The sequence below is a fragment of the Malaya genurostris genome, chromosome 3 (genome assembly GCF_030247185.1).
Source record: "Malaya genurostris strain Urasoe2022 chromosome 3, Malgen_1.1, whole genome shotgun sequence".
Lineage (NCBI taxonomy): Eukaryota > Metazoa > Arthropoda > Insecta > Diptera > Culicidae > Malaya > Malaya genurostris.
The window spans coordinates 255377701-255405373 of record NC_080572.1 but is presented as its reverse complement, the minus strand read 5'-3'; the positions used below and the strand labels follow the sequence as shown (position 1 = coordinate 255405373).

The 27673-nt window shown below is 37.7% G+C and overlaps 2 protein-coding genes across 4 annotated transcripts in view; both read right to left on the bottom strand.

Annotated features, from left to right (window-relative positions):
• Nucleotides 1-27673, bottom strand: part of LOC131438667 (diacylglycerol kinase 1) — a 332489-nt gene that overhangs the window by 204423 nt on the left and 100393 nt on the right. The gene's annotated exons all lie outside the window — the stretch shown is intronic.
• Nucleotides 905-4778, bottom strand: LOC131434295 (uncharacterized). Its single transcript, XM_058600959.1, has 3 exons — nucleotides 4613-4778; nucleotides 1071-4357; nucleotides 905-997 (listed from the first exon to the last, which is right to left on the bottom strand). Exons 1-3 carry the CDS (start codon nucleotides 4776-4778, stop codon nucleotides 905-907), a joined length of 3546 nt encoding a protein of 1181 aa, XP_058456942.1.

Below are 27673 nucleotides of genomic sequence, written 5' to 3'. Positions count from 1 at the left end.
GTTGTCATATCTTCGAAACTCAGTCGTGTGTTCCCGAGTTGACGATACATTTGCTTTTTTGCCACCTTTACCGCTGCCTCCCATAAACCACCAAAATGTGGGGCCTTTGGAGGATTTAAATGCCAGGTGATAAATTCGTTAGTGCAAGCCTCTTGAATAGTATTCTGATTATCGAGCAAAATACGACGTATATCATCCAGTTCATTTTTCGCGCCTTCGAAGTTTTTTCCGTTGTCGGAGTAAATATGGGACGGCCGTCCACGACGGGCGATGAATCGGCGAAGGGCAGATAGAAATGCTTGAGTCGAGAGGTCACTGACTAATTCTATGTGCACAGCCTTTGTGCAAAAGCATATAAAGATGCAAATGTATGCCTTTACAGAAGCGGCGCGTTTATGGATTGGTTTTAAATATAATGGACCGGCAAAGTCAATTCCGGTTGCTGCGAATGGTTTATTAGCGGTGACTCGAAGTGCGGGTAACTGTCCCATCTGCTGGGTGACGGGAATAGGGCTAGCTCGAGCGCATTGGTAACAACTTCGCATTACGCTTCTGATTAATCTTCTCCCATTAACAGGCCAGTAGAATTCTCTCATAGAGGAAAGCGTTGAGCGGACACCACCGTGTATCAACATAAGGTGATAATGCTTGGCTATCAGTCGAGCATATGGATGGAAGTGTGGTAGGAGAGCAGGATGTTTGAATAGATATGGCTGTTCAGATAACTTTAGTCTCCCTCCCACTCGGATGGTACCTTCCGGATCAATGAATGGAACAAGGGAGCGAATATGGGACCGTTTTGAAAGGGTTTTGCCAGAACTCAAATCCTTTAACTCTTCCGTGAATGAATCCGCTTGGGCTAATTGCACCAAACGAGTGTTGGCTGCTGATATTTCCTGTACTGTCAACAGTTGGCTAGGTGATTCTCTAATCGCAGAACCTGATCGCGATCTAGTCTTAACTCGTACGTTTTGGATGAACCGAAGGCAATATGCAACTATTCGACCAAGACGAAGATAAGATGAACACAGATTGAATATAGGGTTGTGTGTAGGGCGTGAATTTAGTACCGCCACCACTTGCTCTCTTCGGCGTTCATTTCCTGCTTCTGGATATTCGGGGATGACTGAAACCGGCCACTGGTTCTCGGGTAACACGAGCCAATCAGGTCCATTGGTCCATAACTTATTTGATAGAAAATCATCAACTTCAACTCCTCTCGATACTAAGTCAGCTGGGTTCTGTTTGCCTGCCACATGATGCCATGAGGAACCCTGCGTAAGAGATTGAATTTCTGATACTCGGTTGGCGACAAAGGTTTTCCATGTGCTAGGTTCGGATTTTAGCCATTGTAGTGTTACCATTGAGTCCGACCAAAAGTCAGATGATGTCACATTCAAGCTAAGAGCGTGGACTACACAGTTATGTAGCTTAGCAGCTAGATCTGCTGCACACAGTTCCAGGCGGGGGAGTGTTACACGCTTTAAAGGCGCCACGCGTGATTTGGATGTTAACAATTGAACTCGAATATTGCCTTGTTCATCGATTGATCGTGCATAGACGCAACAACCGTAAGCCTTTTCCGAAGCATCTGCGAAGGTATGCAATTGCAATTTTGAATTTGGTAATAAAGCATAGCGAGCTATGCGGAATTCGGAAAGCTTTCGTAACTGTAGCATATAATTTTGCCATTTATCTTTTACCGGATTTGGAACTTTGTCATCCCAGCCACCAGATAGCGACCAAAGCTGTTGCATTAATATTTTAGCGCGAATTATCACCGGTGAAACTAGTCCTAAGGGGTCAAACAATTGGGATATGGCGGAGAGAATTGATCGCTTTGTTGGATGAACAGATTTCTGCTGTACTTCAGAGTCGAAACGAAGAGTGTCTCTTTGTGGCTCCCAACATACGCCTAGAGTTTTAACCGTTCCGTCCCTATCAAATCGGTGTTCAATAGGTGCAGCTACTTGGCTTGAAGTTAGACCATTCAGCACTCGTTGGTCGTTTGATACCCATTTTCGTAAACAGCACCCTCCTTTTGCGAGAAGTTCAATGAGTTCGTCCCGCACACTTATTGCTTCTGCAGTCGTCGCCGCTCCTCCGATGAAGTCGTCGACGTAAAAACCCTTTTGCAAAGCGTTGGACCCGAGCGGGTAAGCAAGTCCCTCATCCTTAGTAAGTTGCTGAAGTGTCCGCGTGGCCAAGAAGGAAGAGGGTGCCATTCCGTACGTTACGGTTAGCAATTCACATGTTTTAATCGGCTGGTTCGCTTGAAACCTCCAAAAAATACGTTGTAATGCGGTGTCTTCAGAATGCAGCAAAACTTGGCGGTACATTTTTTCGATATCAGCTACTAAAGCCACGGGATACGTTCGAAATCGCAGTATAATAGCAATCAAAGGATCTTGTACTACGGGACCTACGAGTAATGCCTCATTGAGTGAGAGCCCAGACGTAGTTTTTGCCGATGCATCAAATACCACCCTTACTTTAGTGGTAGTGCTTGATGCCTTGATGACGGGGTGATGTGGCAGATAACATAAACTCGGTGGCTCGAGTTCCTCGTCTTCAATGATACGCATGTGCCCGAGAGCAAGATACTCCTCCATGAATTGATGATAATCTTGCTTCAATTTTGAATTCTTAGCCAACCTTCGCTCAAGCAATTCAAACCGTTTTTTGGCCGTTTCTTTCGAACTACCTAGCATCATGTTGAAATTAGAATGTCGTGGCAGTCGAACTATATACCGTCCGTTCGGCATTCGAGAGACTGTTCGAGAGTAGAATTTTTCGCATTCCTTCTCCTGTGGCGAATAATCGGATCTAACTAACAATTCTTCCATCTTCCAGAATCTTTCCAGCTTTTCCTCGAGCGATTCCACTGACGTGGCGAGTACGTTGCACGAAAGCACTTTACTTGGAACCTCACTGGCATTCACGGGACCCGACACGACCCATCCGAAAACGCTATCGACCAAAGGTGGCAACGACTCGGAAAGTTGTAATCTGGCAGCGGACGTGAAAAACGTGAAGAAATGTTCATTACTTATCAGTAGATCGATTGTGCTGCTTCTGTTGAATTCGGGATCAGCTAGGAATAAATCCTTCGGAATTTTCCAGTGGTCAATGGAAAAGCTTTGACCGGGTAACTTCGGAATAATTTTCTCCATGACAATAAAATTTATGTTGGTTACGAAGTGTTTCTTTCTGGAACGGATTTCTGTAGTGACAGACTCTGTTACCAGCTTGGTATTATTCCCAACCCCGCTCACAATCATGTTTGTTTTAGTGCGCCGAAGTCGTAAAAGTTGAGCCATATTTTCAGTTATCAAATTGGCTTGCGACGCGGAGTCGAGAATCGCCCGCGCGAAATGCTCTTTTCCATAACAATCAACGATTATTACTATCGCAGTGGGTAAAACTATATTCGTCGCACGTTTCTTTACTGGATAGCAACATATTTTATCGATTTGGTTGGTAGTAGTAGCAGCAGTTAAAACCGGATCCTCAGTGTCTTGTTCACATTGAGTAGCATGTACATAGGCCTGATTCGCCTGTTCCGACCTATATGACCTTGGGTCTTGGGCAACTCGGTAGTAGTTTTCATCATAAGCCGGATGAATCATGGTATGGTGACGCCTTCCACAGACGCGACAATTGTCTGGCGAAGGACAGTCTCTGGCATAATGAGTGCTACGGAAGCAGTTCAAGCACAATCGTTTTGAGTTAATGACGTTTAATCGCTCGTCAATTGACATTTTACCGAATTTGAAACATTTCAAAAGAGGATGTCGTTGATCGCAAGCATGGCATTTAAGCATTGAGCTACTGTGAGTGGAATTGGGCCGATTTCCTTGACCTACAGGTTTTGACGTTGACACCTGAGAGCATACAAGTGAGGTTGGTGGTGTCTGTTGATGATTTACTGAGATGGACTCTAGAACACGATTTCTTCTGTGCAGGAAATCGACGAGATTTTTGTATGTCGGTTGGTTAATTGTTGACGCATGATCTTCCCAAGCTTTAAGAGTGTCATCGTGGAGCCGCGTGCATAATAAATGCTCCAAAATTGTGCTCCATGCCTCAGTCGGTTCTCCCATTTGGTTCAATCCTTTGACATGCCTCTCGAAAACGTCTACAATCGCGTGAAGATCTGCTGCGGTTTCCCGTTCCATGCGGGGTATATCAAACAATGCTTGTAGACGTCTCTTCTTCATTAGATATTCGTTTGAGTAGCGATTTACTAAGGTGTCCCACGTACTGGCATAATCAGCGGCACTGATATCAACGGATTTGATTAATTGAGCTGCTTCACCCTTCACTGCTGCTCTAAGATAATGGAACTTCTGAATGTCTGGAAGATCCGGGTTAGTGTGAATTAATGCATAGAATGTGTCGTAGAATACACGCCAGTCTTTATAATCTCCGGAAAATTCTGGCAATGATATTGACGGCAATTTGAGACCCCTGATTGCGGAAGGACCCCGAGGGAGTGTATTTTGCGAATCAATAGGAACGCCAGGGAAGGGTAATTTGGATAATAGGCCAGCCTTTATTTTGAAAAACTGCCTCTCGAATAAGGATCTTTGCTCTTGATGAATAGCCATACCTTCTTCGCTCATTTCCATCTCTTCTAGCGTGCATTGTACCTCTTCCAATTGTCGTCGAAGCTCGTTGAGATCCTCTAAACGTAGTGATACCTCAAGCCCGTCTTGCTCTTCGTTGAAATTATCCAAAAACTCCATCGCTCGATTTAATGATGCTATCAGGGTCATTCTGCGTACTGTAGCACGATGCCTTTTCGCGTGGTCCTCCATTTCAGTAACTCGGTTGGGACGAGCAAACAGAAGAGCTCGTCACAAAGTGTTCTGGGAAGATTAAGACCCGGTAGATCCGACGAGTGGTTATAACTAATTTGGACAGATAATTACCTTAGTAAAGGCTAACTATGCCTTGTATGACGTGAATAAGTAGGTTTAATTTCTCGATCAATAAAATCTCTGGCAGCTAGATGGTATTTCAGCTCCACCGGACGAACGGGATTTCGCTTAGCAGAACATCTAAACGTTGTGGATGAAGTGCTTACGCCTATCTATTATAGGCATTGTATTCTGGTTGTGCTCCAATGGCTGACAACAATGGCGCCGAGAGTGGCTTGGTCTTCCCAAACGGCAATGGCGTCCTAGGTCTCAAAGTCAAGATACCTTTGTAAGTCTCGTCTAGTGAGTACGACTAATAAACCTCAAATAAGTCGGCTGCACAATCCTGGTCACGGCACCAAAACTATGTTGGACCCTATCGCGTCATGTCTTAACAATCCCAGCTGCGATGTGCGGCATTCATCATCTTTATGCGACAGTAGAATTAAAGAGCAGCATGTAACTCACGAAACTGCTCTGTACGATTCTGAACTTCATAAAACGAAATATTTCGGGAACCAGTGAAATAAGAATCGGAATTATGATGGAAGTCACCCTTAACCGAAAAACTTTATTAGGATAGCGTTCTCTTATAGCACAACGGTCCGTTCGCGGCGCTGGTTTATTTCAATTGAATTCTTTCGCTACCTTTCATCTGACATTTCTGCTAACTAGCTTTACTAAGTCTACCTACACATGCCTACTTGGGGTTCGGGCTTCTTCGGTAGAAAGCAAAAAACGTCGAATTCAAACAGATGACAAAACTTACGTCAAGGTCGACTTCCGTCAATTTCTTTGGCAAGTATATTTCATTGTCAAGTGCATATTCGATGTTCCGAAAAGAATTCGAAAGAAGAAATTGTGGAAAGAAGCTCCTGATCTGGCAAGCGATTTGCCTTCATCACTTTCTGTACAATGAACGGTGCGATACAAACGGAAGCGTACCTTAAGGAACGTTTTTTGTCGTTCATGAGGAAACATAAAGGATTAATTCTGTTCTTGCATCCTTCCACTACAATCGAAACGTGTTGGAGTAAATTTTGTACCAAAGCATTTGAGCCCCAAAATTATTGGTACCTTGAAAAGTTCGGGAAAATTATGAATTTGGAGAAAATTAGAGTCAAAACAACAAAAACACTGGGAAATTGCTTGAACAAAATTTTATGGGTGGAATGAAAAAAGTGCAGACATTCGGAATGGGAGACGAAATCGAACAAAAAATTTTCTTCCCAATTTTAACTAATTAGTATTTATTCATTTCCTACGAAATTCGATAATGGGTTCAATTTAGTAAATATTTGTGTGCTATTTTCATTAAATAAACTCTTCAAATTCGCCCATAGACCGCACTTTTCTCATTCTTGTCGATAACTTGGTATCCAAAAAAGTAAATGTTTACCGACATTTGATAAATACGTTCTTTATGATGGTCTCAGACGGATGATGATGTGCACCATAAAATTCACGAAGTTTTCTATACAGAGTTTTAATTGAACACTGATTTTGAAAATAAATTTCTACGATTTAGAAGCGTTGTTCTGCATCTAACCCATTCATGATGATTTGCCAAACAATACTGAGTAGAGACGACACTTTACACTGTCTAAACAAATTACAGACAATACCGTAATCTCTATTGAAAAAACAAATCTCTTTAAAACACACCCTCTGCCATCTCACTGACTGATGAAGGTTGCAAATATCACACCAAAATACTAGTATCTGTGTCAGTTTCATTTTTAAAATGATGGAACTAAAAAGAATTTATTTTCTTTTAAGGCGTTTCACTGTACTTCCACTAACCGCTTAAAACAAAATTCTGGACGGAAAGATTCTGTCTATCGAAAGAAAAGTGTGGAGGATTTTCCTGAATGTAAAATGACGTACATTGTATATGCGCCTAAATGAACCAATTCCAGCATACGTTGCTTTTCGGTAAGAAGTCAAAGTTTCCAGTTCAATCACTAGTCACCTACGCAAATCAGCTGATCGCATGTATGTACGGTCAGGGGAGCGGGTCATTTCGCCGAAAGTCGTTTCGCCGAAAGGGTCATTTCGCCGAAAGGGTCATTTCGCCGAAAGGGTCATTTCGCCGAAAGCCATGTCTCCTGTATGTTATGTCTTTTGTATAACTGTATAACATAACCGAAGCCAAGATGGAAAGCGGCGGCCTCTTGCATACAAACCTGTAACCGCCTTGTTTGCCCAATCTACTCAGAGCTAAGTTTCTTTGCTTTAGTTAGGTCCGAACCAGGGGAAGCGAGGTCGGACAGCAAATGAACCAAAACGATGTGGCGTAGCCGCATTAGATATTTTTTCATTTTCACCTAATAAACGGAACTTAGGCGATTGCTCTGATGCTTAGTAGCTAATAGTCAACAAGTTTTCTTGGGAACTCCGTTCTGAGATTCATGAATCAATCTTTATTCAAGAGTACAATTATAGGTCAACAAACTGGCGTTAACTTTTGTCGTTATTTTAAATCAATTCTAATTACAATTTTAAGACGATTTCAAAATTCGGCGAAATAACCCTTTCGGCGAAATGACTTTCGGCGAAACGGCTTTCGGCGAAATGGCTTTCGGCGAAATGACCCTGATCCGAACGGTCAGTGATCTGTTCATCACGTTAAGCATTGTTAGAAAGAATATCTACGAGATCCAGTCATTAAACAACTGTTTCTTTCATTCAAAATTTTGTATAATGTTAGTCCAATTCTTTATAGTTAGTAGCTGAGCCGTGACAAATCAAAGTAGGGTGTCTCAGAAAGTCTAAGTACAATTTTGATGCGCCTTTGTTGGTTTCAGGTGACGTTTCAACAGATATTATTGTTTTCAGTTTTATCTGTCAATCTGTAAGCCTGTGAGGATAATGTGAGCATCGGAGCAGTTCATAATGCTATTAGAATCGAAGAAACTAATCGAGACAAAGGAAAATCAGGACGTAAATCTGACCCTGTGAACCAAAATCAGCACTAGATGCACAAATTTCACCTGCTTCCATCCACAAAAAAGTGTTTCCGTACAAAATGTTGCTTAAACGCTGGGAACCTCTGAAAGTCCCGTAGGTTGAGCAAAGACATGAAATGCACTGAGAACTTTCAAAAAATAACGAACGGCTATAGAAGATAAAGAATATAATAGTAATAATAATAATAATAATAATAATAATAATAATAATAATAATAATAATAATAATAATAATAATAATAATAATAATAATAATAATAATAATAATATAATAATAGTAATAATAATAATAACAATTGAAAAATACGTAAAAAAATCACATCTGTCAAAATAAGGCCTGTAGGCTACACGATACACTATTGTGCGGAAAATTAGTATGCGTAATCATGGATGATGAATCGTACATCAAATTTGATTATAAGACACTTCCGGGTGACCAGTTCTACACGATCCTTGCTGAACAAAGTATATAAGATGCCAATAAGACAATTTTACAAAAAAAAGTCGGTAAAAAATCATTGGTTTGCCATCTGTGACAACAAAAACTTGATGATAGCGGATATTTTGGTCGGATTTGGCAGCAGTGCATGCCACAAAGTCAACGGAGTCTGATTCGTTCCAAAGGAGATGAGTTCTCCAAACTGTGTTCAGGTCAGACTAATTGACATATTTCGGACCCTGGCAAAGGGCATATTTGCGGAAAGATGTCAAGCTAGCTAATCCATTACAACTTTTAAAAAAGATTGGACAAAAGTATCCAAAAATCGTTGTGCTGAAGTTGATGAGTAGCATAAGGTCAACAGTTCGTTCCTGTACGTACAATTTAATTGAGCAATGAAATAAAAATTTATTTTCTTAAAAACTAAGCTCGCGTTGTTATTTTCAAATCGTGCTTAGACTTAAGTTTAAAGTCTTAAGTCTAAATCAAATTGACTTGAACATTTCTAATGTTCTTAAAAGCCAATGGCTTTAACCATTTTGGTCGTTCACCGGGGACCAGGACAGATTCTCTTTGTTTACTATTGCTATCCCAGAAATAAACGAAGGAGAAAGTAAACAAAGAGAATCTGTCTTTGGCTTTTAGGGACATGTGAAATGCTCATGTCGAAATGCTTCTACATTGTTTAGTTCCAATTCCAACAGTTTTACTTTTATCTTGCATCGTAGCTTACATCACTGCTTGAAATTGTTGACAATCGCCTCCCTTTGATTTCGGAATCGCAAATCGAAAAAATTCAATGACAGCTGATGGAAACACAAAACCTTTTATTTATATTTTAGTTTATGAAAATCTGTCCAATCATTTCTACACAGCTCGAATAAAGGATTTTTCATCTTATAAGATGCACATAAATAGATCGTCGTATTTCACACAAATTTACATTCAATAACATGTAAAATTGTGTGATCTGAAAAGTTACATGGCTTGAAAACGAATAAAATAAAAATAAAAAAATCGGTAGCAACAGCGCGACTTGAACCAAGATCATTAGCTCACAAAGCACGTCAGTTAATCGGCTGAACCACACAAGGTCCATATTTTTTTGATGAATAATTGATACATATAAATCCATGCAGCGGAACTTTTTAGCTGAGTGCAAATTACCTTTAGAGAATGTAAAATTCTGTATGAGGTGGAATATTGCGCCTTTTATAATAGTTGAGTATTTATGAATTTTATCGTTTGTAAAATTATATATCCTGTGAAATTCCTAATTTTATTCTGTGCAAGATACCAACGAGAAACGAAACGCTACGTCCGGAAAAAACGTAAAAAAGGATATTTAAAATATTTCAGAGTTTATTCCATCAACAGGTGACCAAGCAAATGGTGGAGTTGGTGCTGCGACGTTTACATGTTATGCTGAATGCCGAAGAAGGACACACCAAGAAGTTAAAGGTAATCTCTTTTCATCACTCTAAATGATAAAAAGACCGAGAAGGGAGAAAAATGTATGAAATTTACAATAAAGAATCGCCAAAGACTGAGCTCGAACCCGTAAACTATTCCTTACCGATGAAATGCTCTACCAACTAAATTACTTTGGAAACATAATTCAGAAGGCAACCTGACTAAGTAGCGCGAAACAAGAGCATGATACTTTGTATGTACCGGTTGAAGCTCATACTATATTATTACCTGCTCCTGACCTCGTATCACAAATCTCGTTCTGACGCTTTCATTCAAATCAATTTTTTTTTCCTCTTGTTTTGTTTAGCGGAACATATGCTAAACAAAACAAGAGGAAAAAAGATAAATTACTTACTCTTCACTATACGGGGCAAAAAAAATGCCTTACTCTTCACTATACGGGACCGGGTCAATTAAAAGTTTCAAAAATAGCCGCGTAACCTTTTTGCGTCATAATTTTGAACGTTAATAACTCAGTCATTTGTTGATGGATTGATATAATTTAACAACCAATCGATTCGGAAACTTTTAACTTAAACATGACAACGTCGTTTCAGTATTTCAATAGCATACTATTAAAAAAATGGTTAGAATTGACCTATGTTTTCATCCACCAATCCCAGCTGACCAAATTGACATCATTTTCTTGTTCGGCATAGGAGGCTTTGCGTCATTCATAAAAACACCGCAACATTCTGCGTAGTGTGAAGAGGAATCTATATATGCTGCAAATCATTTCTTGATTTCAGTTGATGCTTGACTGTGAATGAAACAAGTAGCTCATCCAGTGAGGTGATTACTAGATTGTATATGCGTTCGCTCGTTGGATTGTCCCTTTAGCTAACTCACTGTACAAGGTTGTCGTCAATTTATAAAAAAATTGCAAAAATAACCGCGTAACCTTTTTCTGTCATAGTTTTGAACGCTTAGAACTCAGTAATTTGTTGATGAATTTATATAATTTAACTACCAATCGATTCGAAAACATTTAACTTAAACTTATGCGGTAACGTCATTTAAGTATTTCAATTGCATACCATTAAAAAATTGGATTGAGTTGACCTACGTTTTCACGAGCCAATGACAGTCGTAGTGAATGATATCAAACTGTCGTCCGATTTGCGCAGTATGAACTATAGCACAAAAGGGAATCGATAAATATATGCCCGAATACATTTCTGTTTTAGTTTACCCATGACTAATTTTGATTCTCTGGTAACTAGCAGGCCAACTTAGAATTATCGGCGATAGATTTTTCGAATCTAATTTGAAGCGCTTGTATCTCTGTGATTTATTGATAAATTTTCATTTTCATTTAACTTGATTCGAAAAGGTTTAAAAATGCTTTAATTCGCAACGGGTAGTTTGCATACTGAAATCTCCATTTACATACGAACAACACGGTGGCGCGCAAATGAATTCAGTGTAAAGTTGTGTTATTATGATAATCATAGATAATTCTTTTTCATTAAATGTGACTAAATACAAAGAACTAGCTCTCAGCATAATCCCTCAGACCCTCTTATTAAACCAAACAATAATCGTGTAACCTAATTGAATAGATAGAAATTGATTTACTAGTATAAAGCATAATATTTTGATGTAATCTTGCTTCCAAGAATCTTATACAAGGGATCCAGACTAAGTGTAGCAAAAATAATGCAATGCAAATCGTTATGCAGTATCGATTTGAACATGCTGTTGCCCTACCAGGAATAAAACGCTTCAAAAGATTCGGAACTTAGTACAAATAAGTTGAACCGACTCACATATATAGAATTATCAGATACAATAAAATACAGTATTAGAGATAAACTCAAGACAAGTTGATCTGCGATTTTACATGTATTATTTAAATCCTTACTAAACTCGGGTTACCGCCAGTTTCAGTTAAATTATCATTTACATCAAAACAACATTAAGGAATTTGGATACGTATGCATTGGTTCCTTAACATGCAAAAGTGAAAATCAATTAAAGTAACAAAATATGTTCTGCGGACTGTGTCACACATTTTCTTCGTTGTATTGCTGCCATTCTATTTTCAGACACTTTCCGAAGATTATAGACGCTTTTAAACAAAGGATCATTAAAATTACACTATTACTGAGTTTATTGATTGACGGTTATTCAAATTTTTCACATTCACATTTTTCGAACAAAATATTTAAAATCTTCTCTAATCGCTGTTTATAAAATGATTGAGTTTGTACGTTCTCTGTCTATTTTTACGTTATTATGATATAAAATCGTTTCATTTGTCCAGATTTATATGTTGAGGTTGTTGGTATCCAAAATTGATATTTTAAGTAACTTTGAAATCATCATAATTGACTTTCATTTATAGGATATTTTCCAAAAATTTTCAAATGTTAAAATTTGTTGAAGGCATCAAAATAGAGTAGAATCAATTTTTCTGAAAGAATTTAATTGTCATTTTGATCATGCGCCAAAAATGTAAACACTAAAAGTAGAGCAAGTTTGCTTTTAGTGCATCCATCATCATCTTTATTTTAGTATTTATTATGGGTACCTTATAATTATTTCATTTTTAATGTAATCGTGATCGGTCGTGTTTTGCAAACAACCCTCTAATTTTTTTCCATTCCATCTTCCCTTTCGGGCGATGAAAAGTAAAAACTTAATCCAAGACAGCTTCTAGCGTCATGTTTACATGTTTCAACTGTTTCGTGTCTTTTTCATACATTCAACACTTTTATTCGAGGACCAATGAGGTGGGGGTGGAGAACATGTTGAGTTAATGACACCATTCCGATAGCGAGTATTGACATAATAATATGAATTCCTATTTTTGTTCGTCCTCGTGAACCATCAGATCTGTACCATAAAAAATGTAGACTGCTGTTGAAAGTTTTTCTGTTATGCTCGTACAAACTTTCCCACGGTGCAGGGATGACAGCATTTCCACATAGTGCTTATTTTCGACAACGTAGAATGTCAATGTTTCCATCGCCATCGGAGCCCGTGCTATTCCGGGAACATAACAAGAACAACTTTTCTCCAAAAATAAAATCCGATCTGCAGATCATCCAATCTCATGCCCAAGGTCACCTTTGACGTGGAACAAAGGTCTTGTCGTTACTTTTAGCAAAGGATGGGTCCTGGAAGAAGTGTTTCAGTATCCTGATTAGAATGGAACCAGAAGTTAAAATAAAATAACGCATATGCAGAACAGACCAGAAGTTCAAGTACGCTTGATTTTTAAGGTTTCCGAACTCTCATTGCAAGAAACAGATGAGTATTAAATAGCACTTTCAAGACAAAATATGTTTATTCAATTAATTTATTTTTTCTCTCTCGGATCAGAAAAATTGATCGTTGGAAATCGAATACAGATGAGCATCGAGAGTAGTCTGTATCTTATAAATGAACCTGCCCGTGCAATGCATAAATTGTATTACTATTGTACTGTTTCAAAGGTGTTTCGAATGGAACAATAGATTACATCAAAAAGGGATAATTTATTACAGGATAAATGCAATACGTTTTAAACCTGAACCCGATAGTGTTCTCTTCAACCATTGTATGTTCAATGAACACTTAGGTAGGATTTCCGCTTTCTGAACAGAACAGAAAAGATTTCTCTTCATGGTGAGAAGAAAATCGTTTTGTTCGCTCTAATGCATAATCAATATTGCATAATTTCAACTCATTGGATTTGCTCTACTGGTTTGCTGATGAATTTTCTTCAGCACTGACTGTTCTTGCAGAATCGAAACTATTCTATCGAAGAAAACATCGATTGATTTATGGTACATATTGAATTTAGTGGTGTCCATCCCACACCGTAGCATAGCTGATAAGAAAAAACGAACATAAAAGAAATTGCCAGAAGGCAAGAAGGGTAGAAGCTATGTCTAAACGATAGAAGTTGTGGTTGGTAGGCGATGAAGCATAACCAAATGTGGTTTGGATGCAAGTGGGCCTATCCAATTCACCGCACATCTGATGTGCGAATGATCGAGTATTTTCTAAAATGGTGTAGAAACGTACAGGTCTCTTTATTTCGTACGTTAATTTAAAGTCTTCCAATACTAATTGAAAAGGAGACATATTATATTAAATGGTACTCTAGAGATTGAAGCCACATATACGAGTGTACACAAATACCGTACACACTCTGTATTGGTGAAGACACACGTGCACATACATGCACATCCTGATGAGCATACGGAATCCCAATGACTTGACTGATCCATTTTATCCAGATCTGACTTTCTGTCACAGGATTATGAGAAGATGAGTGCGAAAAATACACAGGGTAACGGTACCCCCATTCATCTAAGCTCCAACAGTCATCTCATATACGAAAGTCATTAGTTAGAGTAAGATCTGCTGTCTCTGTTCGATAGATTGACTTTGAGAGTAAGCGCCCTATTGGACGAAAAATATTTGTAGTCGTTTTGCCCTGAAGATGAAGGTATAACCTTCGAAACATTGGCCGTGAACGAAAAATAAATATTTTGACGAGAAATCAATTGACCAAAAATCCACCTTTGGATTTGAAACCACATTAATTGGTCGCACCCGTATCAAATAAATTTGAGAGCAAGATGATATTAGGTACATTCGAATCGAATTTTCGTGTTGCTATAACAGCAGTATTGAACAATTTTCGCACTATTTCTTCTGTGATATTGCTTTTTAGAGCCAAAGCAAAGATATTGTACCCGATTTTATCACAATTCGTTGATTGAAAGTCGAGTAATCGGTAATATAACATGGCGACTCTACTAATACAATGACTATTGGTACAACAGCCCTGCAATATTATGAGTAACAATAATTGATATCCCAACAGGCTCATAGATGGCTAGGCAAAATTATTTCTTTCTGTCTTGTCAATCTTTTCAGTTGGTTGCAAAACTGGCTCACATCGGCTGCTGTACTAGTCCTCGGTTTGCAATTTCAAAATCATCAGAAATAGTAGTCAGAGAACTCGGATGTCGCCTCCACATCGATTTCTTATAGATTTTCTAAAACCAAAATGTTGAACTATACGAGGTCTGTTCAAAAAGTACCCGGAAGTTTCATTTTTCTAAAAAAATATTTATTTATTCGTCTACATCTATATGGTCCCCTTCAAAGTAATCCCCCCTAGATACAATGCACTTATGCCAGCGTTTTTTCCAGTCTTCGAAACACCCCTGATAGTCACTTTTTGTAATGCTCTGTAGCACTCTCAGCGATTCTGCCTTTATCTCTTCAATCGATGAAAAACGCTGTCCTTTCATGGGTCTCTTCAACTTTGGGAACAGTAAAAAATCACACGGAGCGATATCTGGTGAATAAGGAGGTTTAACAGCTCCTGAGCGATGGTAATGCGTTTGTTTTTTTGATCAAAATTCAGCAGTTTTGGAACGAATTTTGCTGCCACTCGTTTCATGCCCAAAACATTTGAAAAAATATGATGGCATGAGCCAACTGATATGCCAACTTCATCAGCAACTTCTCTAATAGTGATTCGGCGATCATCCATAATCATTTTTTCCACTTTTCCCACATTTTCATCGATTATTGACGAACTGGGTCGACCGGAGCGTTCGTCGTCTTCAACGTCTTCGCGGCCATCTTGGAAACGCTTATACCACTCGTAAATATTTGTTTTTTTCATAGCAGACTCACCGTAGGCTCTCTGTAACATTTCGCACACTTGGTTACACTTTATTTCATTTTTCACGCAAAATTTAATACAAATTCTTTGACTCTTCAATTCTTCCATTGTTTAAACTAACAAAAATCGCCGAGCTCAAAAAACACGTCTACACCAGCCGCTACAAGACAGAATGTAAACAATGAATACAGCTGAAAATTTCACCATACATTAAGGACATATGTACCAACACAATAAAAAAAAATTTTGACCACCGGACTCTCCAGGCGCGCGCAATTAAAAAATTCCGAGAACTTTTTGAACAGACCTCGTACTTGCAATGGCCATATTTCGCAATCGTTAAACGATGTAATGAATTCTCAGTTATTCTAGCTCAGTTATTTTAGCTGAATCTAAAACGTTTTTACCGTATGAACAATTTTAAGACTTGGAGAAAGTTGGCAGACTCGGGTTCAGCCTGTGGGGTATATTTTTTCCGTAAGTTTTTCCTTCCGCAATTTCAATCATTTACCTTTTTTTTCGGATCTGTCTTTTGTGGGATAAAATTAAGCATAACGAACGATATAACAAACATATATAAAAACCTTTCTGGCTGCGTAAGCTGAATTTCGACGTTAAATTACTTCAAAAATCTTGAATGATGATGATGAGCTCAACTCGTCCACGTCCCTTGACACCTTTTTCTAGTACGACTACTCGTCAGCAAGGCTGCCATTGAAAATGTACCACTAGGCGAATGCGTAGCTTTTATTGTTATCATATTGAATTGAAAATTTTACCGGTATTATTAATTTTACTTCGAATGCATATTGTCCATCGTATTAAGGGAACTACAATGATTTCATTGCAAAGGAACGCGTATCCACTGGAGAAGCTAATAAAGCGCACATACTTTCTTACTAATTAAACCGTGTTAATGTCTTGATAACGGTCCGATAAAAAGAACAACAAGCGGATTAAATTCTAAATTCGGCAGAGATGATGTGAATAAGTGCAGTATTTAGAATGAAAACTACAACAAATTTTCCAAGTTATCCGATATTCTTATTTTGTGTTAGAAATGCATGAAACGTGGAGCACTTAAAAGCTAGACTTCGCGACTCGAAAATTTTCAACATCGTGCCCCTAGCATACATGAAGGACCAATCTTCCAACGTCTGCATTGAAGGACAAACAAGATCTATCCCCACCCCAAAAACTCGAACAAATCATCATCATCATTTGATTTTTTTTTGTTTTAATTATAGAGGTTTTTACCTTAAGTTCAGACGCCTCTTCGTGCCAGAACAACTTTTCGACCCTATGTGCGGGGTTGGGAATCGAACCCTGGTGGACTGCGTGAAAGGCATCGACTATCCCAACACGCTATACCCATTTGAATTATTTTTTCAATCCCTAGACACAATCACCTCAAATATGCTCCACATTTTCGGCCATTTTGATCAACAAAACGCGGACTTTATTCCTGACACTGAAAATGAATCTATCTTACTTTCAGTCGTAGGAGAAAACGAAATATTGCATTACTTCTTCGACAAAATTTCTAACTTTGGCCTGTATCAGGTAAATTCCAGAAAAAAATCAACAAAATGCATATTTACCTTCTTTTCACAAATTGCACAGAGAATTTTTGTGTGAATGCATCAAACATGCCTTTATGGAAAAATTAAGCATTTCACATCGCAATTGAATATTCAATATTTTCACACAATGCATTCCTTCCCTACGACTTGGAGTATGAAGAAGTGCCGGAATACAAAAAATGACTTCGAAGAAGTCAAGCGTATACTAAATATAATAATTTGGCAAAGTGTATTGAATGTAGAAAAAAAAGTCGAGGAAGACGTGGACGTGGACTCAAACACCTGTAAAATAGAAAACAGAAAGCACACAAAATTTCCATTAACGAAGCACTGGAACAATATAACTGCAAAATTGAAAACGAAATAATATCATTTTCTAGAAACTTTTTCAACTACACTAACACGAAACTAAAAAGCAACAATCTTCCATCTTAAATGAATCTCGATGAGCAAGTAGGGAAAAACAACATCGAAATCTGCAACCAATTTGCAATTTTTTTTTCATGAAATACATACATCTTATTCTGAATCTGACCGTGACCATGAACACTTTGTGCGTAAAATGTAACTCAATATCATTCACTAGAAAAAATGAAACTGTATCTAGGAAACCAATGTGTAGAAAAATGTGAAATTGTACGCGTGATCTTAGACTCAAAACTCACTTTTGTGGAACACTACAATACCATAATCGATAAAGCTAATAGTATGCTGGGCTTTATTAAACGCTTCAGTAGTAATTTAAAGGACCCATATACAATCAAATTATTATATATTACATATGTCAGACCTATTTAGGAATATTGCAGCCTAGCATGGAATCCATATAGTATTACTCCCGAAAAACGCATTGAATCGATCAAGAAACAGTTTCTTTTATATGTTTTATTTTATTTGTTTTACAATCAAACAAATTATGCAAAAAATAGTCCCGTCATTCGAAAAATGCTTCACTTTAATCAATTTTGTAATCATCTTGACCTGACTATGTTTAAAAATCAAATCAAGACCCAACTTTATCGTAGAAATAATGCGTAGTATAAGTAAACATTATAAATTTGTATATGTAGTCTACATTCGTTTGACGAAATAAAGAAATGACTTTTCAGACGATGATGAACGGAAATATCTAGTATTTGAATGTTTATATTTCGTCAAAAACTTAACGTCTTCATTTTTATAATTCACTAATCAAATTAACGTCAAATGATGATTTTAAACAGATTGAAAGCAAAAATATTGCAACAATATTACGAATGCACTTGCAAAATTTTTCAATTTCTTTTTCAGTGCATATTTTTCTCAATCGATTTCGTACAACTTCTTCTTAGATATTGTCCTAGTAGTGGTTTGATTATGCCTTTCTCATATTATTCATATTTTCATAAATATTCCTATTATAGAATCTTGAATAAAAACATGAGTTCATTTGAGCATAAAGTAGCATAACTTTTTCAATTTTTAAACAGTGTTGACCCAAATTTAGAAGAGTTTTTCCGTTTTTCGCATTGTCTCTCTTAAATGATGGTTTGAAAGTTTAATCATCAAATCCGGGAAAATCACGAATTTTGTACACGACCATAATACCATTTATTTGAATCTAAGTTTATGAAAATCAACTTTGATCTGAGAAATCGGATTGAGCTCTTTTTGGGAATTAAACCACTATTTTCGCTACTTCCGAAACCGGAAACTGGGGACCGGTAGAATAATTTGGACATTCGCCAGCAAGAATCAAACAAATCTACAAACTAGAGAAATTTACAAGCAATTCTCAAGAAAATTGCAGGTCATTTATGAAAAAACATCCTTAAAATCAAAACTTTTGCACTAATTACCCTGTTATTTCGGAACTGGAAGTCGTATCGAGATAAAATTTTGTATGACACTTTAATACTTTTCATTTGATTATGAAAATCGATTCAGCCTTCTCTGAGAAAAGTTAGTGCTGAAATTTGCATATTTTTTCACATATCACCCTGTAATTCCGGAACTGAGCGTTAGAGTCTAATAATATTCACAAAAGTTTGAATGGAACCACGAGACCTTTCATTTGAATCTAAGTTTGTGAAAGTCGGTTCAGGCACAAATCAACAAATAACTAGGGGAACGTGCCACTTGAACCAATTAGTTCTGATGTAACAGCAACATAATTTTTCCTCTATATCACCGGAAATATGGTCAGCATTTTATGATAAAATTTTCAGTAGATAAACACAACTAACTCAAAATTAAAGTTTTCCAAAATGTTTTGTATGACATGAATAGTATGAGCATTAATGTGAAATGCAGTACAAAAATAAGGGGCGCGAAATGTTCATGAACTGAACGAATCATCGCACAAAGCATATAGTGCAAAACCGATACATAGAAATGCGGGATTCTTTCAGTTGTTGAGTGCAGTGGGCTTACGACATGTTTTGTTCATTATTGAAACAGACACCTACTATTTCTATTTACAAGGTGAGATGAAAAAACTGCAACCAACTTCAGACTGCTGTCATTTCTAAACCGCTCGTCCCACAGCTGTCAGATTTATTCTAGTGACAGCTCATTATATTATTTACAAGCGCAAAAAAGCATTTTGGTGGGAATTTTTCAGAAAAAAAGTTATTTGTGATGGAATTCAAGTGTGATAGTGTGATTGCTTTGCATTTGGCTGGAAAACCACAAGTGGCTATCGTTAGAGCCCTCCAGCATTTAAAAGTGAATAAATCTTTTGTGTCTCGTACCATCGCTCGTTACCGTGATACTGGTAGCGTAGCCCGACGTCAAGGAAGTGGACGAAAAAAAACAGCAACATCGGCAGAAATGGTTCGAAAAGTGAAGAAGCGAATTGAACGAAATCCGCGTCGCAGTGGCCGAAAAATGGCTCGTGAGCTGAACATATCGCAATATGCCATTCGGCAAATATTGAAAAATGAGCTTGGACTAAAGCAATTGAAGTTCCAAAAAGTGCAAGATCTTACTGATGCGCAAAAAAAAGTTAGACTCGAAAAAGCTAAAGAGTTGCTTCGCTTGGCCGAAAGTGGTGAACTGCCGAATTTGGTTTTCTCCGATGAGAAACCATTCGTTATCCAGCAGTTTGTAAACAAACAAAATGATCGTGTTTACTTGCCAGAGAGGTCAGCTGAAAATTTGCAACTTCGGTTGGCCACCAGAACTCAAAAGCCGGCCATGGTGATGGTGTGGGCCGCCATAACAGCCGATGGTCGCTCGCCGCTCGTATTCATCGACCGTGGGGTCAAAATAAATGCGCAAATCTATCGCGAAAATATTTTGGAGGGAGTTCTGAAGCCCTGGGCACGCAAACATTTCGGCCGCAGACCTTGGACATTCCAACAGGACTCAGCACCATCGCACTCAGCACGCGCCACCCAAGAATGGTTAAGAAATGAGGTTCCTCGCTTCATTTCCACCGCACAATGGCCACCAAAATCTCCGGATGCCAATCCGTTGGACTATTGTGCCTGGGGTATTTTGGAAAGCAAGGTTGGCACTAAAAAATACCAAAGTGTCGATCATCTCAAGCAAGCGCTTCGCCGAGAATGGGACAAAATACCGCAGAGCCACTTTCGGGCAGCGTGTGATGGTTTCATTGGCCGTTTGAAGGCCATAGTTCGTGCCAAAGGTGGCCAATTCGAACAAATCTAAACCGATTCTCAAATTTGATGTTATTTCCGACATTTTTTGCTTTCATTCAATAAAATTAAAAAAAAAAATGAAAAAATTATGGCGTTTTACTTTGTTGCAGTTTTTTCATCTCACCTTGTATAACTAAAATGTTCTTATAATTGATTTTCTCACTATTTTTTATTTAATCGGTCTTGTCCTCTATACATCTCCGTAATTTTTTTTGCACTCGTGTGTTCCGCCCTATGATTGTTTCGTAATAATTATGCAAGTGAAGCATTGGAAGTTTGCAAAATTCGCACAATCAAACATATCGGATGTGTGGAGAATTCATGCCAGTTTTATTCGTATTCACGTCATCCAGTTATGCCTCAATGGTATTTTGAACACGTTTTCAAAGTGACAAATAATTTATTTTTCTCCTATGAAGAGACCATTCCGACTAGAGCGAATGAATTGTTGTAAGCACTTCATACATTTGTAGCTCGCAAACTGCTAACTGTACAAATATGGTGTCTAAGAAGAAGTTGTAGGAAATCTACAATATAACACATGGATCAATAAGTCCCGAGACTAAAGCAGAGATGGCAGTTATCGAGGTTGGAGTAAAGTCGTTTTGTAGTTTGTTTAAAAAATGGAAAAAACCGAGTTTCGTGTTTTGATAAAACATTGTTTTTTTAATGGGTAAAAACACCGTGCAAGCGAAACAATGGATTGAAAATTGTTATCCGGAGTCTTGTCCATCAAAAGCAACGATTTGTCGGTGGTTCGCCGAGTTTAAACGTGATCGTACCGACACAAATGACGCGGAACGCTCGGGTAGACCTGTGGAAGCCGTTACATCGGAAAATGTGAGTGAAGTGACAAAAATTATAATGAAAGATCGTAAAGTGAAGCTCCGTGAGATTGCTGAGATGACACAGATATCATATGGAAGTGTGTTTACTATCCTTCATGAAAAATTGAGCATGAAAAAGGTTTTTTCCAAGTGGGTGCCGCGATTGAGACAATGCACCCTGCCACAAGTCGATGAAACAATGGCGAAATTGAACGAATTAGGCTTTGATCTGCTTCCCCACACCCTATTTAGCCCCAGATTTAGCCCCCAGTGACTACTGGATCTTTGCTGATCTTAAAAAAATGCTCCAGGGAAAAAGATTTAGCTCAAATGAGGAAGTCATCGCTGAAACTTAAGCTAATTTTGGAGCGAAAGAAAATTTTTTTTATAAACATGGTATTGAAAAATTGGAAAAACGTTGTAACCATTGTATCACCCTAAAAGGTGATTATGTTAATGACTAAAAAAAAAATTTACAAAAATATGTTCTTTCCATTGTTAGTCTCGGGACTTATTGATCCATGTGTTACACTGGAAAAAAGCAGAAAGCTTTTTCAAAATTTGAAAAATAACCGTTCAAAATAAAATTAAAACTATCGCCTGTTACAATTTTTTACCTTTGGATGTTAGATTTGTCAGAGTGAATTAAAAAGCAAGGCAGTTTCAACAGACATAATTTTTAGGCATATTTCAGTATGTATACAACTCAACATATTCACGATTGAGTTTTACCAATTTTTCCTCGGGGTGAGTTTTGAAAAGGTAACCCATAGCGTAGTGCGACGCATTCACGTATAAAACGAGTTATGCTTACATTGTGTTTACCATCAACCAAATTTTCTTCCCATAAAACATGAACATTGCAGATCTGATGGTATGTAATACAATGATCATTATCAATTTTATATCAGTATCTTATAAGAAAAAAAAAGACTGGAAAAAGACTGACGAATGAAACAGCAGAAATAAGGATTTGCGAAAAAATTACCGCTGACACGGGACTCATAACCTTTTCTATCCATTAAAGTCGTTTTGTCAATCAAACTACCCTGCATGTAAAACACACGAAAACACAGCCCAATTGAACAGAGGAATCCAAAGCTGCTTAGCTGTCCTCGGCCGCCATACAGCTCAATTAATAGTCATACCTATAGAGTATACTGCCCGCAAAAAAAAACACTCCACCCTTCGCTTCACTAGTCTGATTCACCCTGTGCTTCTGTCAGATACTGATTTTGAGATTTTTCGGTTTATCCTTTTTCGTCTTTGTGGTAACTTTGCGCAAACTGGTGATGCGATTTGTGGACTGTTCTTTAGCAGGAAGAAGCCGGGTATGACTATTAACTACCTGGCACCCGAGTAAAGTTGAACATTCCCCAACATTCTGTTCAAATTGATACCGTAATTAGGGAAATTTTTTGTTGTTTCATTCGTCAGTTTTTTTTCAATCTGTTTTTCTCCTTAGATACTGCTCAAAATCGTCATTGTCTTAAAGTTCAAGGCGACTCTACATCTTAACAAAAATAATAACAAAATGTTCATTACTCATTTATTTTACTTAAAGACTCATCGCAACAAGTTTTGCAGCAGCGTGAAAAGCTTAATTAAATAGAAAGCTTCATCACCTTTAACAATTGAACAGACAAAATGTTGCAACATGATTGTCAATTAATTTGATCTACGGCGTCAGTGGACAGTGCAAAATGCCGACAAATTTTCCATGTTGCATTCTACGAACCCCGAGCTCGTGTTCATGATAATCCATTAATTGAAATACATTTTAAAAATCTATTTATGAAAGCCCCATCGGATCATTTTACAGTTTAATCATTCACGTGTGATAAAAGGATCAAGCATCCACAGACACCTTTCTGGTATGTTCAGAGTGTGTATCTAGCCACATTGAGGTTAAATTTGTGCACTTCAAAATATGACAAGCTCGGTTGAACCAATCACTTATTCAGAGTTGTGCCGTTTGACAATCTTCCTGTCGGCCGGATCCAACTCATAGTGGATGCCATTTCAGCTATGCACTGGATAAAGTTTTGATAGGAAGAAAAAGTAACATTTCATGAACGGAGGCAATCTGAATACTATATTTTATATGTATAGTTTTGAGAACGTACAGAATACACATAGACACATGTATAGCATATTCGATGTGACTTTTTCGTACCTCTTCGTTTGCTTATGCACAAGGAAACTTCGGCTACAAAGGAAGTTCACTCGTGAGCCCGGAGTCATAAATATGCAATTTCAACTGTGACTGTAAATGAAGAACAATGATATAGCATTTGTTTGTACTTTTAGGGAGGCGGTGCTACGATTTGCGGTGACCTTCAATTAGTTATACCAGAACTAATAAAGTGAACTAATCTAGTTTTTAATTTTATTATTTAGAATTCCTATGTCTTTAATAATTGAAAATAGAATGTTAAGCAGCGTCAATTCGTATTAAACAGAACAAAACAGTTGTTGAATTTAAGATCTCAATTTAGATAGAAAATACAGTTAACTTTAGCTTGTTTAAGATGAATACTTGAATAGAAAGCTACATGGGAAAGAACTTTTCTGTCGAGTACTAACAATGCAAACCGCCTACAATATATAAAGTGTGTTACGACAAGTTACAATAACAAGTTATATTTTTATTCCATTTATAGTTACGACAATAGTTATTGTTTTATATTATTTACATCGTTGTTCGCCGGGTGGGGAATTAATAAAAAATCTGTTTTAATTATCTTATATTCTTGAAAGAATGACCGAAATCGGTTTACTTAACCGTCTGCTGATAAAAACTATCAATTGGAATAGTTTTGAGGCCGATTTCGAAAAAAATTGTAACACACTTCACCTTATATTTCCGGATCCGGATGTCGGATTCAAATAAAATTTAGTAACTATGTATGGGACCACAGGACCTTTCATTTGAATCTAAGTTTGTGGAAGTCTATCGAACTATCGCTGAGATAATAAATATGATCACTATTTCCGGTGCCTCCGCAATCGGAAACCGGGAACCAGGATAACCGAAATCGGTTTGTTTGGCCATCTACTGACAATGACTATCGATTGAAGTAGACTTGAGGCCAGTTTAATTTTTTTTCGTTCTTTGCCATTCTAAGTGACAGTATACCATTATTGACATACTTTACCCTATAACTCCGGAATCGGAAGTCGGATCCAGATGAATTTTTGTGAAGGGCCGTAAGACCATTCATTTAAATCTAAGTTCGTGGAATTCGGTAGTGTCATATCTGAGAAAAGTTAGTACATATATTTTAATTTTTTGCACATTCTACACCATAACTCCGAAACCGGACGTCAGATCCAAACAAAACTCAAGAATTTAGTATGGGACCTACAGAGCTTTTATTTTGGACTAAGCTTGCTAAAATCTGTTCAGCCATCTTTGAAAAAAGTTGATACACTTACTTCTATTCTTTTTGCACACTTTTCCCCATAATTCCGGAACCGGAAGACGGATTTATTTAATATTCGGATTCGGATTTGGGAGCACAAGACCTTTCATTTGAATATAAGTTAGTGAAAAACAGTCCAGTCATCTCCGAGAAAAGTTAGTGCAAAAAAAGCGTTACATACACATATACGCACATACACACACAAACATTTTGCGTACTCCACGAACTGAGTCGAATAGTATATGACCCTCGGCCCTCCGGACCTCGGTTCAAAAGTCGGTTATCACAGTGATTGTATAACCTTTCTATATGAGAAAGACAAAAAAATAGTTAAATTCAACGTGACGAATTATTTTTCCAGCACGCATGGAAAAAAAACTGCACAACTCTTATTTTAAAGATGTCATATCTACTATTATATCTCAACATTTGCTCTAGCGATTATCAGGCACCGATTTAAGCTAAACAACTAGTCAAAATGTTGCTCGCGCATCGTGAAAATCCGAACTATTAACACGCAAATTTGGCGAAATCGTTGAATGTCGCCAAAACAATTGTCATCAACGTAATGAAAGTGTTCGAAACCCTGCAAACCCCTTTGTTATATGCTTTTTGAATCAGCTTGAAAAGATCGGAAAATGTCTGTGGGTGTATGTGTGTTTGTGTGTGTGTGCACCTTGCAACGAATTTTTGATCCATTCTATATTCTCTGAGACAAAACAAAGTCTTGGCATCACATTCCTTTTGTGGAATTTGGCCTTTCTGTTTCAACAGACTTCGCAGCGAATACTTAGGGTACAGAATCATTGCATGGCTAGTACTACGATCCTACTGACACTAAGAATCCTTCCAGGTCGGAGCTCGAACATACAACAACTGGCTTGTAAGTCCAGCGTCATATGCATTGAACCACCAACCCGGGTATTCTCTGAGGCAGCTTTACCAATTTTAATCATTTCACACACGTTATAAACTACTGTCAGATCGTGGATCAAGTTTAAATAAACAATTAACAGACACTTCCGGTTACATAACGTATATAACGGTACAAGTGACGTATCCGACCTACCACACATTTTTTCGATTCGCTCAATTTTCTCAGAGCTCTCTCTTCAATGCATCGATTTCGACAATCTTACGCCACCGATTAAGTTTAGGAATGGCTAATGGCGATCAGTTCCAGTTCCGTAGATATAATCGTATAACTGACATAAGTGACAAACTGCACTCTTCGCTAAACGTACAGTTCTGACGGGGATGGCTCAACGAATTTCAACAAACTTAGGCTTGTTTGAAAGAAGAAATCATCTTATAAGTAACTTTAACCCTTCTTAATCCACTTAGTGAAATTTTCTTGATCTTGAAAAATCACCATAGAGATCGAAAAAAAAATTGATTGAAGGCTTAGAATTGCATGGAACGTCGAGATTTAGTGTCATCTCGAAAAAAAATTTTTTTGAAATCGACGTTTTGGGACTTTTTCAACAATTTCAAAGTCCCAGAAAGTTGATTTTTTCAAAAAAAAAATTTTTTTTGAGATGATACTAAATCTCGACGTTTCATGCAGTTTTGAGACTTTTGACATCAAAAAAAATTTTCGATTTTGGAAATTTCATGTACTCCCCCCTATGGTGCTTTTTCAAGATTGGAAATTTTCAAAATTTTACCGCCGAGCAGCACTCCTTACGTATGTCCGATTTAGCTCAAATTTTGCATGAGGGCTTTTTTCGAGGTGCTTATACTTTTGAGCACTAGAGATTTACGAAAATAGAGGTGATCCCAAAATTTTGGCACCCTTATATATAAGAGCGGTAAAAATCAACGTGTTTTGTCGGTTACGTCACTTGTACAATTATATCTCCGGAACCAAAAGTCACAGCCATTTGATCTTTGAACTTGATCAATGGCCCGACAGTAGCTTTCAAACGAGCCTAAGTTTGTTCAAATCGGTGCAACCATCTCTGAGAAAATTGAGCGGTAAAAATATCTTCGTGAAGTGCACACACATACACGCACATACACACACACACACACACACACACACACACACACACACACACACACACACACACACACACACACACACACACACACACACACACACACACACACACACACACACACACACACACACATACACACACACACACACACACACACACACACACACACACACACACACACACACATACACAGACATTTTCCGATTTCCTCGAACTGAGTCGAATGGTATATAACACTATGGGTCTTCGAGGCTCCGTTCGAAAGTCGGGTTTTTCAGCAATTCTAATACCTTTCTATAGAGAAAGACAAAAAGTAGAATAAGTAGAAAATTCCTTCAGTTTAAAAAAATAGGTTAAATTTGCCCTTATACGCAAATTTTTTGCCGGTACATGTGCGAAGCAAACTTGTTTCGTTTTGAGAGATACATTCGCACTACCAGAGAGAATATTTCTACACTTTGTCACGGCAGTGTATGCATGGAAAACTTATGCCAATGGCTACCATTATGACCAGAGAATGAAATATTCATTAAATTTGAAAAAAGTGCAATTTTTAATTATTGCTATTGGTCAACTGTTTCAACTTTGGCATTTCGACTTTTTAGCTGTAAATTTCATATTACGGGAATAAAATGAATATTATTTTGTATGACGATGTTCTGAAACCCAAAATATCGAAGGCGCGCACGTTTTCAATAAGTATAATGATAAACTTCACCATAAATATCGAATAGCACTTAGATTTTGAGTAGA